Raw genomic sequence first — 15814 nt, 5'->3', positions numbered from 1 at the left:
CTGATGGTAAACTTTCTATGTGACTAATTTTCAATCAACAGCCCGAAGAATAAAATGAGCAATCCTTGAGGAACTATTTTGTTAAAGTTTGGCCTCATTAAGCATTTGCTCTACTTAGGTGTAGACAGAGCTTTCCATAATGACCACTTCGTAGGATGCTATCATCTCCTTGATCTTGTGTAGTTTGTATTTTCTGAATCTTTTTGATCTTTCTGACAGAAAATGTAAAGGTAGTGTGCTTATATTACTGTGACTTGAAACTACTGGATGAGTACATTCACTTCTTCCTTTCCCAAGTGTAAGAGCTTCTTTATACACATGCACTTCCTAAATAAAATAGCTATTCTGTCCTCCCTGATTAAGGCACACACTCACTATATAGTGCTTAATTTCCAGAATTCTACTCTTTGGACAAATTACTATTCAGTCAACATCCTCTTTTGTTGCTTGTCATTGAGACACCTCTCTTTTTTGTTCGGTTTCAACTTTCCCATTGGTTATATGTACATTTCGATTACTTCTGACTTTTTAGCCACTACTTAAGTTTTTACTGATACAGATTTTTTCTGCTAACGTGGAAACAGAACTTATGTGATCACACACTTCTGGTTTTGATCTGGCCTGTAAGTACTAAACCACAAATCAACTTGTGTTACAATATTTTCAACCTGACTGAAACCAATAAATCCTCAAAATTTTATACTGAGAACAGCAGGGATAATGATAAAAGTTTCCTACAACTACGATTTCCAATTTTAAGTGGATTTATTTCAGCCTTGTTCAGTTTGTGTTCTGGTTCTCATTGAGCAAAGATTTTAGTAAATATAGTGACAGAATATCCTAAAAAAAAAACCAACAACATCCTGTTGCTGGTATTGGTGATATTTACAGAAAAGAAATTCTGTTTTTTTCAAACACATTTGTGCCAGAAATGAGAGTTTAAGAGGCTGATCTTCTTCAAAACATAACCTCTCGTGAGACCCCACCTGGAGTACTGTGTTCAGCTCTGGGGTCCCCAACAGAATAAGGACATGGACCTGCTGGAGAAGGTCCCAAGGAGGGCCACAAAGATCATCAGAAGGCTGGAGCATCTATCTTATGAAGACAGCCTGAGAGAGTTGGTGTTGTTGGGCCTGGAGAAGATAAGGCTTCGGGGAGATCTTCTAGCAGCCTTCATTACCTAATGTGGGCCTGCAAAAAAGCTGGTGAAGGACTCCTTACAAGGGCATGTAGTGATAGGACAAGGGCTAATGGCTTTAAAATGAAAGAGGGTAGATTTAGATTAGATATAAGGAAGAAATTTTTCACCACGAGGGTAGTGAGGCACTGGAACAGGCTGGCCAGAGAAGCTGTGGATGCCCCACCCCTGGATGTCTTCAAGGCCAGGTTGGATGAGGTTTTGAGCAACCTGATCTAGTGGAAGGTACCCCTGCCCATGGCAGAGGGGTTGGAACAAGATGATCTTTAAGGTCCCTTTTGATACAAACCATTCTATGATTCTATATAACATCTATTTATTTATGTAGCTATTTTGTTGCTTAATTTACAATTAAAATTACCAGAAATCTATGTAGAATATTAGCCATATTGTATTCAGTAACTCAATACATTAAAAGAACAGAGACAGAAACTATGGAATAAATATTCACATTCATTATTATCCTTTGCAAACTACTGAATCAAGGAACAAACTGAGGAATATCATTATGTGTGGTTGAATGACAAGTTAGCAAACAAAACATCTTGCCAATGGCACATGTTGAAACAGAATCAGTATCCGGATTCACAGTCTCCTGTGAAAGCCAGCAGACAAAGCTGCTACTAAAATGCTCAAGGTCTTTATTTACTTTATTGTACTTATACTATCATTGGGCATTAGCTCAAAATGATAATGCAGAAGATTACAGCTTATGTTCCCAAATTATCATTTGCTTTGGAAAGTTGTGTAGAGCATAGAAGTACTCAGTATGAATATCTGCCTCCTTCTATGAATAATTTTAGTTGCAACATAAGTAAATCATCGCATAAGTACAATTAAGGATGAAGCACCGCATGATTTGTCACAGAATGGAGACAAAAATACTTCCTGAGAAACCCCTTTTTAAAGAGCAGTTTCAGGTAGGAGTCTGACTTCATAGGCTTCAAGAACTGCACTTGAGTACATGTGCTTTTTTGTTTTAAATAAAACTAGTATCATGAAAATAAATCAGATTAGGTGAATAAGGTAAATTAATCTCAGAAGAACTCAGTTATTAAAAAATGTTAAGCATAAGAATCCTTTTATTTGACTATAAGTAACTATTTCACCAGGAAAAAAGAACTTAAACCCAGTTCTCTTACAAGAGTTAGCAAAACAGTCTCCTGAAATGTTTTCTCACCAAAAATTCTGGCCAAATCATTAACTATAAGAAAACTGTCTTTAAAATTCAAAAAATTCCTCAGAGAATATGGGTCTAGAACAGCAGATTCCCTGCTGTCCTTGGCTTTACAGTTTTCTGTGTTGGTTGGTAGCACTCTGGTATGTACATATGACAGATTAACTGCTGCACAGTTTCAGGTACTACTTTAAACATTTAAAAACATGGAAGATCCTAAATTGCAATATACAACTGAAATACTCCAACCCAGATCTGGCACACTTAGGGCTACTTGTCATATAAGACATTAAGTAGATCCCACTAGGGGTGTTGAAGTAATTGACAATGTCTAGTCTTTAAAAAGACATATATTAACACAGTTATACTCTCTGGGGCCTAATGGTGTGGCAGACTGATGATGCTGCAAGAAGCTCAGACATAAGGTAATTGCCTCTTTCTCTTTTTTAATATATATCAGCAATTACGTGTTAAGTAATGTACCAGTAATAATCTCTCCTTTTCTCCCAGACTTAATGTGACCAGGTATTATCCTGTACAAGATTCTTTTTGCTCTTAAAGGTTGCAAATTTGCTTTGTGTCAAACTGAGTTCCTTGTACTCTTCTGCTAGTATATTGTGGTCTATATGAGCCCCTATTATGTTCACTATTATTAGTGGGTGTTACTATCATGTTTAAGAGGAGGAAATAATAGAACAGAATAGAATAATACCTGGGAAACTGTTAGCAATGTTGTTGTCCACTGCATAATTTTGCTTCACACACAACCAAAGCCCACTTGAACTGTGCAATTAATAGGTCAATACGAGAAAACTATTTGTACAATCACCTACTATCACAGGTTTGAAACAAGGTAATTCCTTCTTGATTTTTTTTTTCTGTCTTATTGATATGGGATCTTCACTTTATGCTGAAGGAGAATTTATTCAGTGCAAATGCTTTTTCACTTTCTTATCACTCTTGCTTTTTCTATAAGACTGCTCAATAAAACCTACGTAATTGAACAAAAATGCTCTCTTTTGTTAGAACTGATTCTAGAAGAAGTAAATATAACAGGTCTAGAGGGTACAAATAAGCAGTGGAAATTACAGTGGAATCTACTTCCTGGACATTCTTTTCCTCAAATTCTTATGTATCATAATTCACTTTTTCTCTGTTTATGTCACTGTCAAGCTCCACTAGACATTCTTTTATCTTTTTCTCATGGCAGTGAAGAAATAAAGTACTTAATTTTAAGATGCTACCTCTGTAGCACTGGAGAACCATGAGGTAGGCTTCATCTGCCAGGTAGATTTCTCTTTTTGGAGAAGAGAATGACATTCAGTACAAATGGGACTTCTTGTCCTTGTTATATATTCTGAGAATGCTTTTTAGAAATTTTACAACAACAGTAGAATAAGATTGCCAAGGTTTTCCATAATGCAGGAACCAGAAAACATCAATTCATTCAGTGGCATTTCCTTATTCTTTTTCTTCCATGGAACCACAGAATCACAGAACAGTTTGGTCGGAAGGAACCATTAGAGATCATCTAGTTCAACCTTCCTGCTGGGGGCAGAGATATCTTTCACTAGATCAGGTTTCTCAAAGCCCCATCCAACCTGACCTCAAATACTTCCATGGATGGGGCATCCATAGCTTGTAAAAATGTTTTCCCTTCTGTTCAGTCTAAACTTACCCCCTTTCAGTTTAAACCTATTGTCTCCTATCCTGTCACTATAGGCTCTGGTAAAAAGTCTTTCTCCATATCTCTTTTAAATCCCCTGTGTATAATATATTGAAGCGCCACTATAAGGTCTCCCCACAGCCTTTACTCCTCCAGGCTAAGCAACTCCAGCTCTCTCAACCTGTCTTCGTAGGACAGATGTGCTATCTCTAACTGTTTTCATGGTCCTCCTCTATATCATGCTGTAATAGGTCCATGTCTTTCTTGTATTATGGGCCCCAGAGCTGGATGCAGTAGTCCAGGTGGGGTCTCAGGACAGTTGAGCATATGGGGAGAATCAGCTCCCTGGGCCTGCTGGTCGCACTTCTTTTTATGTAGCTTGAGATAAGATGGGCTTTTTGGGCTGAAAGTGCACGTTGCCAGCTCATGTTCAGTTTCTCACCCACTAGTATCCCTAAGTCCTTCTCCACAGGGCTGCTCTCAGTTCATTCATCCCTTGAGTCTGCATTGATCTCAGGGACTGTGCAGGGCTTTGCACTAGGCCTTACTGAACTTCACGTGGTTCAAATGGGCCCACTCCTCAAGGCTGTCCAGGTCCCTCTGGATGGTATCCCTTTCCTCCAGAAATTTAACTGCACCACTCAGCTTGGTGTTATCTGCAAACTTGCTGAGGGTGCACTCAATCCCACTGTCTATGGCATTGGTGAAGATATTAAATACTATTGGCCTCAGTACAGACCCCAGAGGGACACCACTCATTACTGGTTTCTGCTTGGACATTGAGCCATTGAGTATAACTCTTTGGATGTGACCATCCAGCAACTTCCTTATCCATATAACAGTCCATCTGTCAAACTCATGTCTCCAATTTAGCAGCCAGAATGCTGGGGGGAACCATACCAAAAGCCTTAGAGAAGTCTATGTATATAGTTCTTCTCTTGTCTACTGATGCAGTTACTCCATTGTAGAAGGTCACTAGATTTGTCAGGCAACTAATAATCCATAGTAGAGTGAAGAAGTGTGCTAAGCAGATTAGCACAGCTGGAATCCCTCTATTGAAGGAATAGGAAGAAACTGAGCCCTCAGGCAGATCCCTACCGCTTCTTTCCAGAACCCCTAATAATTTGCATTGGTATTACCTCTCAGGCAATTGTATTCATGGATCCTATGACAGGACTGCTAAAAAACACATTTACATCTCAGTCATTACACTAGCTAACCTTTGCTTCTACTGAAATCCTTCTGCTTCAGGATAGTGCTGTTAAACAGTCCTTTTATCATTATTGTTTTCACAAAAAAATGTTTACTTAATTATTATATTTTGAAAATACATCTTTGAAAAGACACTGATTCCCACTCTCAGAACAGATGTTTCACAACTTGCATCAATCACTCATTTTTTTGGTTAATGGTTTAAGTTTTCAAGCAAAATGAATGTGTTCTTGCTGATCCTATATTAAGATTAACCCCTCTGGTGATATTAAACTTCAATTTCCTGTCCTCTTTGTCTACCACAACTCCTTCATCCCATGTAATCTGAGCTATTTTCCAAGGCCTGCAACCACACAAACACCTTTTCTCCTCACCTACTTCCAAACTTCCCTGTAACTCTTGTGAGTTCAAGGACACAGTTTCACTTGTGGTGTCCCATCTGTCTAAAGCTTATTTCCTCTTCTCCTTAAGCCAATGAATCATTTCTTTGAATCTCACTTTAAAACTTCCCTGCCCTCTTTAACCTATGATTCATAACCTCTGGAGAACATTTTTGTGATATCCTTTATGAAGCACACACAGCAAAAAGGAAATTTATTGTATAATAGTCTTGTTGAAGAAAGCTATACTTGAGCTACTAATGTGACTGTGGATTAAGGGTCCTATAGAGTCCACTCAAGAAAGATTGACCCTTGCAGAATCTATTAAGTCTGAGTATTTACAACCACTCACCTGAAAACCTCATAGTTAGACCCAGGCAAGGCTGTTTTCTTTCTTCTTGCCTTTGAACTCATAACTCTCTACTCCTGATGTCAGATGGCACCACTGAGTATGCCCAAATTGAACAAGGTGCCTATTCTGGACCCAGTAGAACTGAATAAAAGGGTTCAGTTCCCTTATCTCTCCCTTCAGTGACCAGTACCATTTCCTTCATCCGTACTTTAGATACTTTCCAGTGAGAGCATCAGAAGAAATGAAAAAATCACAGCACTCCTCTGTTGATCCAACTAAATGAAGGATGAAAGTTTCCTCATCTAAGCATTCTGTGATAGATGGCAGGTTCAGAGGTCTATTATAAAATCTGAGCAATAGAAACAATTTGCTCTTAAATTGGCTCTATCCAATTAAATGAGAGGATGCAGGGAGACAAACTCAGAATGCCAGATGGGCTACACAATGAGGGTGAGGGGGAGCTCTAAGAAAAGATATGTGTGAAAATTGGTAGGATGGTGTGGTACAAATCATATCATCCAGAAACTCATGTGAATGGTACCTATTTACGAGGCTGTTATTCCTCCCCATTCACAATACACTCATTGTAGCACGTAATTTTCTGTACTCCTGTTGAAAAGGCCATTTAAATCTAGATTTTTTTGTTTAGCTCAGCTAAGCATTTATGCTCATGTTCATTTTTATGCCGTGGAGTAGTCTTGGGATGAGCCTTTTCCTCTTTTTATTTAACTGACACCGGCTTGAATTTTAGTTTTTCGTTTTCAAGCCTTTTGTAATGGTCAAAGTGCTAGAAATGGAAGAAGAAAACTCTAGTTCACATTCACGTGACTCATAGAGTTACAACTTGAAGGAAACACTAAATATTTAAGGCTTGAAATATGTTTTTCAATGCTGATAGTTTCTGTTTTGAAAAACATTAAATTGTGTGCATTCATAAAGACATTATATATGCAGATATACATTTTCTGCATACAGAAAATCACAGAGATAGAAACACAGAAACATTAATGTATCACTGTTACCATCATACTACTGCAATATGGATGGTAGTGCAGGGATACAAACAAAACCTTTTTATCTCCTGAACAGTATATGAGGAAACAGACTTTGAAGAAGTGGGTACAGATTTAGTGGAGTTATTTTCCTTTTGAGATGAAAATATGGTTGTGTATGGGCAAAGTTTTTTGACTGCTGCTTGTCTCTAAAAAGTATACAAGCTTTAACTAAATTAGTAGTCAATTTTGACAGAAATATTGTCACACAAACTATTACTAACAAAAGGTGTTCTGAACGATGGCTTTCAGATTTGTTATTCTGTCTTTATAGACCTACACATGGGGAAAAAAACAAACCCAGAGTATGAAATGAGGATCGCATTAATATTGTATTGTACCCATGAGTACAGCAATACTGAGTATGTGTATGCGGGGTAGCTGAAGAAGAAGAAGTAGGTTAAAAACATAAATGTCTAAATCCTTACTTTTATTCTGGAATCCTCAGTCTATAACCATCAAACCTACATTTCTTACTATCATCTCATATTTCATTCTCAACTTGGACTATAACTTCTAGGATGGATATACGTAAAGATAGACACTCCAGCGATGATGGCAGATAACAATAAGAAATGACAATAAGACATGGACCTGTTAGGGAGGTCCAGTGTATCTAGGAAAGTTATGGCCAGCATCCATTCTAGCTCTAAATCCCTGTAATTCTGAGGATGCTGTAATTCTTTAAACTGACTTCACTTCTTGAAAGTTCATATTGTCATGTAGTTTGTGATTATATTGACTTTCAACTTTTGCAAGTTGTTACCACTTAATTATTGCAGGTGTTTCAAAAGCATAATAAGTGTAAAATATTACAGAAGAAATTTAAACCAAGTCAAAAATTCTATTTGATTTTGGAATGCCTTTTTTCTTTTTTTTTTTTTTTTTTTTACATGCACATCAAAATAAGTAAATAAAATTAAATACTCACTCCTGTTATGTAACGAGGTCTATACTGGATGGTTCCAAATAAGCCAAGTATGACTATAATAATGTGTATAAAATTTGCCAGGATGGGTGCCCACTGATAACCAAGGAAGTCAAATATCTGCCTCTCGAGCACAGAAACCTATGATTAAAAAGCAGAAGGACAAATAGGTTAGAACAAATCAGAAAACATATATTAGGGCCATTCTCCTTCTCATACCCAAGGGAATTGTCCTAAGTTACAAAAAAATACTTCAGTCAGCATTAAAATGAAATGAGTTTGCAATGTTTCACCTTGTTGTTTTAATGAAAGCTGCATTTCTCACTGACAATTTACTGAGTTATATTCAGTTAACTAAAATATTCATGTGGGTAATTCTACTGAGATGCTCAACTGCTCACTAGGATGGTATGTTTGCAGGAGGAAAAACACAAATAATTTTGTTACATACACAATAAAATGCTATAACATTCTAGGGTATCGGTGCTAAAAATAAGTGGCAGTCTTATGACATCTTCTCAGCTACTTTGCTTCCACCCACGAACACTATCCTTCAGCCTAGTCTTGTGTCTTTACTTCCATTATTTCCCCATCTTTTATTTATTCCAGCTATCCTATCAGTGGTCTTTTACTAGTAACCAAATGCATGCAACTTTTTGACATGGTTCTACTGATAATGACTGTAGTTTATCTTCTCCTATTGTCACAAACAAGAGCTAAAGTATGAGCTGTTACCCAATACTCTAGATACTCAATTTTAAAAGTGAATTAACAGACAATCTTGGGCTATTGTTGACTGTTTTCAAGCAATACCATTCCAAGCAGATAGATCAGAAAATAGAAGAACGGCCTTTCTAACAGTATCAGTAAAAATAGTTGCAGAATTCAAACAACAGATGTCCCTTAGCTGGTATTTGGATATTATGTCACAATATAGCACTGCACGCCAACCCATAGGCAGGATGGTATATTTTGACAAAAAATATTGACATGAATATTAGAAGCCAATGTAATAGTGAAGTAAATTTAGACAGCTTCTTTGACACCTTTCCAACAATTTTACTAGCTGGAATGTTGAATGAATGAATTTTATGAAAATGTGAATAAAATAATAATAATTTTAAAAATTATAATAATAATAATCATAATAATGCCAACGTCACAGACACAGAAGTAAGAAAGAAAAAACAGGCTGCTTCTTTATAAAGTTTCATTAAATGACAAGTGACTATTTACTCAGTATATATTACACTGTGGATTAATTGAATTAGGTTTATCTGCCTCACGCTCCAATCATTTAAAAAGTAACGGCTTTTGAGATCAAGTACTAAATGAATAATTACTGTTCACCACTGTTCTTGCGTGATATAGCTATGGGAGACTTTTTCAATTTTCATGCTGCAGTCCACTGCCACACCAACACTCTTTTTGAAATTAAGTAAGAAAACTTGGCATTAAAAAGACAACCTACAGTTACACTACCATTGAAAATGTAAAGAATGTTATATAGCAGTTACTAACATATGTTGAACTTTAAGACAGAGATTGTCAAATAACCCTGGCAAAGTTCATCAGCCACATCATTTTGAATCTGAAAGTTCATGGTTTCATGTCAACCACTGAATTCCTCTCTACAACAAAGATTCCTTTCACACAATGCATCCAGCTTATAGTCAGTCTTGGTATTTTGCCCATCATTTCATTTCACAGATTTATTGACAGAAAGAGATTCTGGTCCTACACCATCCAAGATCTTATTGCACTGATTTGTGTATCTTACAATTATCCCTAGCAAAACAACATCACAGAAGAGTTTCCAGAATCCCAAGACATAGTATTCTAATGGTGACAAAGTGATGAAGAAAGAAAAGGTAGGTCAAGTTGCATTAGGAACTTAATAAAATTTCAGACTGCCTATGCTTCTAAGTTTATCATTAAGAAATATTTCTTTTACTACTGACATAGTCATTTATATAAAAAAAGATCAATATGTGGTATAAAGCAGTGCTATGTAGGTCTGTGCGAAGTCAATTAGTGGTATCAGCAAAAGACCTGCTACACCTTGAGTGTTGTTAAACAGGTAACAAAGGCAAAATGTTCACTCTGAGTACAGAGCTCCCATTTCCACCAGCTGAACAAAAAAAACAAATGAGCAAAAAAGCAAAGCAGTAGCAAAAAGAGTGTAGACTGTACGAGCTTCCTAGTATAGTCACAGTAGGGATTCAGCAAGCAAAAAAATACATGGGATGACATGAATTATTGTACCAGTAGGAAATCATACAGTTAAGTATGCTAATTATAGATTAAAATTGCAGCATGGTAGTTAATTATACCAAAAAAAAAAAAAAAAAGTAGAAAAGCTAATATTCCTTCTGCAACTTTAAGTTAAAAGGAAAATGCACTATCATACAAGCACTTTTGTTTTTGTTGTTGGGGCTTTTTTTGTCTTTGTTTCTTTTTTTATGTTTGTTTGTTTGTTTGTTTTGGTGTTTTTTGTATTGTATTGTTTTGTTTTGTTTTGTTAAAAAATGCAGTAGTTCTGCCAAATCTTGTTTATGGGGCAGTGCTGGATAAATGGCAATTCTATGTCAATCTTCATTTCCCACACAACAATGTACTACTTTTTTTTTGAATGACTAGCGATTTCTTCAGTACCAAGCAACCACACTCTCAGATTTTGTGTCCATGATGAAACTTCTGGTGGGGGGAATCTGCCAGAAAACATGGCACAAATATCAGCCATTTAGAACCAGGAGATGAGTCTGCACCACCTCTGTCCCTGTGTATCTACCTCATGTTTGCCATAGGCAGACTTACTAATTAGACTTTCTTCTGTCACTCCAAGGAATCAGCTGTGTAGGGGAACTGCTGGATATGTGGAACAGCAGCATTCTGGTAGGGTGTGCAGAGCTAAAATGGTGTGGAAATGCAGCTACTGTTCCTTAGAAGATCAGACTAACACAGCAAAGTGCATCGTAGAGTTATAAAATGAAATATATATGTCATAAACGGATTTTTATTCATACTTCCTGAAGAGATGAAGGTGGAGAAAAAATAAAAACTACTCACAAACAGAAAAATAATATGAACTTTCTACATGCAGTTAATTAAAAAAAAAAATCTCATCGGGTCTGTGCTTCTAAAAGGGGAAAAATGAAAAGTAGGACAAAGTACTGACAAAATCTATTAAAAACACAGTATTATGTAGCTTCCTCCTCTTCCACATATGCCAGAATCATCAGTGATTTCCTTACATAGCAAGAGAAAATATAGACCTGATTTTTAAAGGTTTTTTTTTTCCTTTCCTTCAAAACCTTACAATTTTTGGTTAAACAACTGCACTTCTTTCCCCAAATCACGTCTACCAGCTTCAAATGTATAGCAATGTTTCAAGGACATTACAGAAAGAAAGGAAAGGACTGACAAAGAAATATTAATCTTTAAATTCTAGGAATAAATAATTATCCATTTTCTTTCTTCTTCTTCTGGAAACAAGAGTTTAAAATGAGAATAGGAAAGAGGAAAAATAGATGCTTTGGATGAAAAAGTATACCACGGTAAGAAAACAAAAATATGTTTTAATTCAACTCCACTTTAATAATGGAGTGTACCCTAAATGTAGGGTTATGGAGATTCAGTTCCTAATGTCAGAAAATAAACCTCCACTACATCGTTTTCTTAGGCTTCCAAATATATAAAATATCATAGACAGATTATCTTATTTAATGATTGATAAAATGACAGAAAAGTTAAGTGCAATTACAGTGAACAATTTTACTAATGCATTATTTTTTCCAGACTTCAGCTAAATGTTTTAAAAACAAATACAAGATAAAAATAGTCTGTATACTATGAAGTTGTAATAGCTCAAACTACTTCCAGATTCTTGTCAGAGGCTGGTTGTTAACAGGTTAACAGTGTTACTGACCTTGAGGGACCTAAGAATTGAATTTCCAGTGGATAAATAAAACCATTTTGAGATGATTCTTAAAGTATTTGATTGGACTAAAATTTCAGACAGGAACTACAAAGGAGAAACCAGTCAAAAGATGATTTATAACACAAACTCAAAAATGGAAAATGACAAAGTGCCTTTCCTTGGAAAGCTCCTTGAGAAGAAACTCAACCACGACTACTTTACCATGGTGCAGAATCAGAACTTTGCATAGATATGAAACGAAGTGCACACACAAGTGGGTACCTACAGTCCCCAAGAGCCAGGTTTCCTGACCAGCACACACAGCACAGAGGGACCAGTTGCACTGGGGCCTAGGGCAGGGTCACGCTCAACTGATGGACTGACCAGCTGAGTCTTGATAACAGGCTCTTGGTTCATTCCAAAGGAAGAAGAGAGTATTAGCTTATATCACAGTGAAGGAGAATTAATCAACTGTGGATTATATCATGACTGGTGCAGGCTTAGAATGAGCAACAGAAATTAAGCTCTAATCAGTAACTCATTAAGTCCCCTCAGCTCAATTGTGTTGCATCAGATGCCCACAGCTTCTAATCATTTGCTTGTGTTTTTAAGTTAGACATATAGCTTTTTAATGACTTTCAGTTCTTGGTTCCATGGCATAGAAAGCCTAATAAATACAAGTACTTTGGGCCTCTGGCTTATGAAAGAATTCTAATGCTAAGGCCTACCTGCATCACATACAACATCTCTAGATAACCCTTCCCCAGAACTTCCATCATCTTGAGGCAGAATGCATATATTTGTGCCATTCCTTAGAGAGTTTCATTTAATTTTTCATCAAAATTTCAGATAGCATCCTGAGATAGAAGGCCCCATTACTCAAGGAATTCTCCACAGCTACCCAGCAGAAAAACAGAATAATAATTTGAAAGTCAAATCCATACAAAATACACCTACAAATCTGCAAGCGTGCATGTGCATGTGAGTCAAGTCCTTTACTGCAAGAAAGCAGGAAAAGAAAATAAGATTTTATTTTTTTTTTTTTTTTTTTTTTAAGAAGAAAAAAGACCAAACTAAAATGAAGTTCTGTGAAGAGCTGTGGACACAATGGTGTTCTCAGCACATCTAATAAAAACCATCACAAGCACAGGTAATTCAAGTTAAAATCAAGAAGGAATTAGTTTCCACTTGTCCATTGGTTCCTTAAAGAAATCACATATATAATACTAAGCCCCTGTCCTTAATCCGTTTGATACTGCTGAGAGAAGGAATAGGCCTTCACCACACTTGATAAGAAGGTAATCACAGTTTTTTAAAATCCTGTGTAGGACCTCATCTCTGCATCCTATTGTGTACAAGTGGATTTCTGCTGTGACCTACTGAGGACAACAGGGCTCTCCACGGGTACAGAGTATATTCTGAATCTCAGCTGCTGCCTTCTCTAACTGAACACAGTAATAATAAAAAACTGGTAAATATCAGCTTTCTACAGTAGGTTTTTGTTACGTAGTAATGAGAAGCAGAACTGTTATCTAAATAACACTTCAGTTATTATTACTCATGACAGGAAAATAAGAAAGATTCTAGCCAAAACTGAGATGGTGAAGCTGACAGTTTAAATAAAAATGATTTACTGTGCACTGAATATATCTTAAGGGTATTATATTCACAATTTAAAAACATTTAGACTCCACCATACATACATGGAGACCCAGTGACTCAAACAATAACAAAATCAAAATCCTGTCTTCTAACTACTTCCCTGAAAGAATCACCTCCTGTGTGAGCAGGCAGAAAAAAAGAGGAAATTGCTAGCAAAATACTTGATTAACAAGTTTTATTTTTGCAAAATACTTTCCTCATACAAGTTACCAAACACCAATATCCATGGAAGTGACTATTGATGGAAAAAAAAATGGGTAGATGTCCCTGATTTTCCGCTCAATTATTTGGTATTTTTAATGCAGCTTCCTAAAATTATTTTTAGAATTATCTCACAGGAACTCTTTTGTTAGAATTATTATTATTGCAAACAAACAAATAACCCCAAAATATTGCACTTAAGACATGCAAAATTTTGAAACCTAGAGAAAATACTTGAATTCATGGCAACATTTTACATAGCTACACAGAGCTGTAGAGATAATTGTCTCAGGGGTTTTTTACTGGGCAAGACTAAATTCACATTTCCTAATAACTTAAAACAACAATAAAAATCCAGAATTTGTGGGATATAGCAGATTTCAATCCTCTTGAAACCAGAACAGTATTTCAGTTCATTCATCTTCAGAGCAAAGTTTTGTATACAACTGCACGCTTAATCCCAGTGACTAGTTTAAATAGGTTGGGGTTTTAAGGTCATGTTACAATTTAGATCAAAAAATCTTAGCATGTTACAGCAAAATTTTTGTGTGTGTTTATGCATGTACGTTTTAAGACTACAGAGTTTCTTGCTTCTGGCTGACCAACAGTAACAAGACCTAGATAAGTATCAGAACCACATCTTTTTGTATGCCTGAAAGAACATTTGAAAAATGAATCTTATGTAAAGTGTTTTACCCATAAGGCTAAATATAATGAAGTGAGTATTTCAGCTACAGGATGAACTTCAGTAAGAATAACTTAGGGGTGCTAAGAGTTTTAACCCCGTTAAAGTATTTTATTTCCTGTTCATGAATACTTGTAATAAAAAGTTGTGCATTATTTTAATAAAACATATTTGCACTCCACCTAAACCAAGAAGATAAGGATTGAATGTGCACAGAAGTGGTTCAGACTCAAACTGACAAATTGGGTCAAATGATGAGGTTCATTTTAACCTTAAAACCAACATAATTTTTTAAGACAAAATACTCATCTGCCAGGTCCAAGCTAGGAGTATAGTAAGCATTTAGTAATCCTGCCTTTGGATTTTTAGGAACATTCAAAATCATGAGTTCCACTCACCAAAAAAAAAAAAAAAAACCCAAAAAACCAAAACCAACAAACCAAACCCGAAGCAGTAGTCACAGAAGATGGAATATATAAGAACAGTTTAATATACTTTCTAATATATATACACAGCACCTGTCCCAGGTACAGGGCCCTGCTACAAAAGCTGTACCAGTCCACTGGTGTGAGCTTCAAATAGGATCACGGATTAACAAAACCAATTAAACTTACTGGGAACCTAACGTTTACTGGAGGCAGTGCTCTGCATTGGCAGCTTCATGTGACTACCTGGTACAAAGTCAGGTAGGTCATGAGCAAGGTCTTGGGCTTGCTGCCTGTTTTGCTTATGTCAGGTCTGCAGAGACAGGCCAGCTGTGACCGTGGCCAGAGGAAGGATCATGACAGACAGGTTAGTGACCACTGGTGGGAATAAATTTCAATGCTGTCAACATGCTCAACCTCATCTTCTCCCATTCTGCCACTGACAACGGGAAGATCAAGACTGATGTCTCAGGGGTTCCCTTCCACTTCTCTGCCCTACCTCTATTTCCCCCTTTCTCTCTCTCCTTCACATTCTTTTTCTAGCCAGAACATTGAAGCCCTGGCTTCAATGCCGCATCTTTAAGGTGTCAAAATTCAGTTTTACTGACATTACTGAGAAGCCTTGAGCCACTTCCGAACATAAAAATAATTTTAAATTAAATTCTAATAATATTTTATAATTGCACAATCTGAATTTGCCTGCAGTAAAGCCTGGAGGCAAAATCAAGCATTCAGAAAGATTAGCCTTATCTAATACTTCCAAATTGTTTCTGTCTTATTGGAAATATTTGACAATAAAACATGTCTCGCTTTCATTCACAAAGATACAACTACTTTCTACACAGTGATTCAAATTACAGTATATTAAATTTGTAAACTCAACAAAGATTTGACAATACTATTATGTATTTGACAAGAGGATGTATCTAGGACACCTTAACTTAAGGCAGTGAAACT

The 15814-nt window shown here is 36.3% G+C and overlaps 1 protein-coding gene across 2 annotated transcripts in view; it reads right to left on the bottom strand.

Annotated features, from left to right (window-relative positions):
* NKAIN2 (sodium/potassium transporting ATPase interacting 2) overlaps positions 1 to 15814 on the bottom strand; it is a gene marked incomplete at both ends in the record, with an annotated part of 531305 nt that overhangs the window by 281672 nt on the left and 233819 nt on the right. For both annotated transcript variants that reach the window (XM_080340969.1, XM_080340970.1), the window contains one exon: positions 7969 to 8106. In XM_080340969.1, coding sequence (XP_080197095.1) covers positions 7969 to 8106 — 138 coding nt within the window. The remainder of the gene's footprint in view (positions 1 to 7968; positions 8107 to 15814) is intronic.

Source organism: Nesoenas mayeri (assembly GCF_963082525.1).
Source record: "Nesoenas mayeri genome assembly, chromosome: 3".
Classification (NCBI taxonomy): Eukaryota; Metazoa; Chordata; class Aves; order Columbiformes; family Columbidae; genus Nesoenas; species Nesoenas mayeri.
This window is presented reverse-complemented; position numbering and strand designations above follow the sequence as displayed.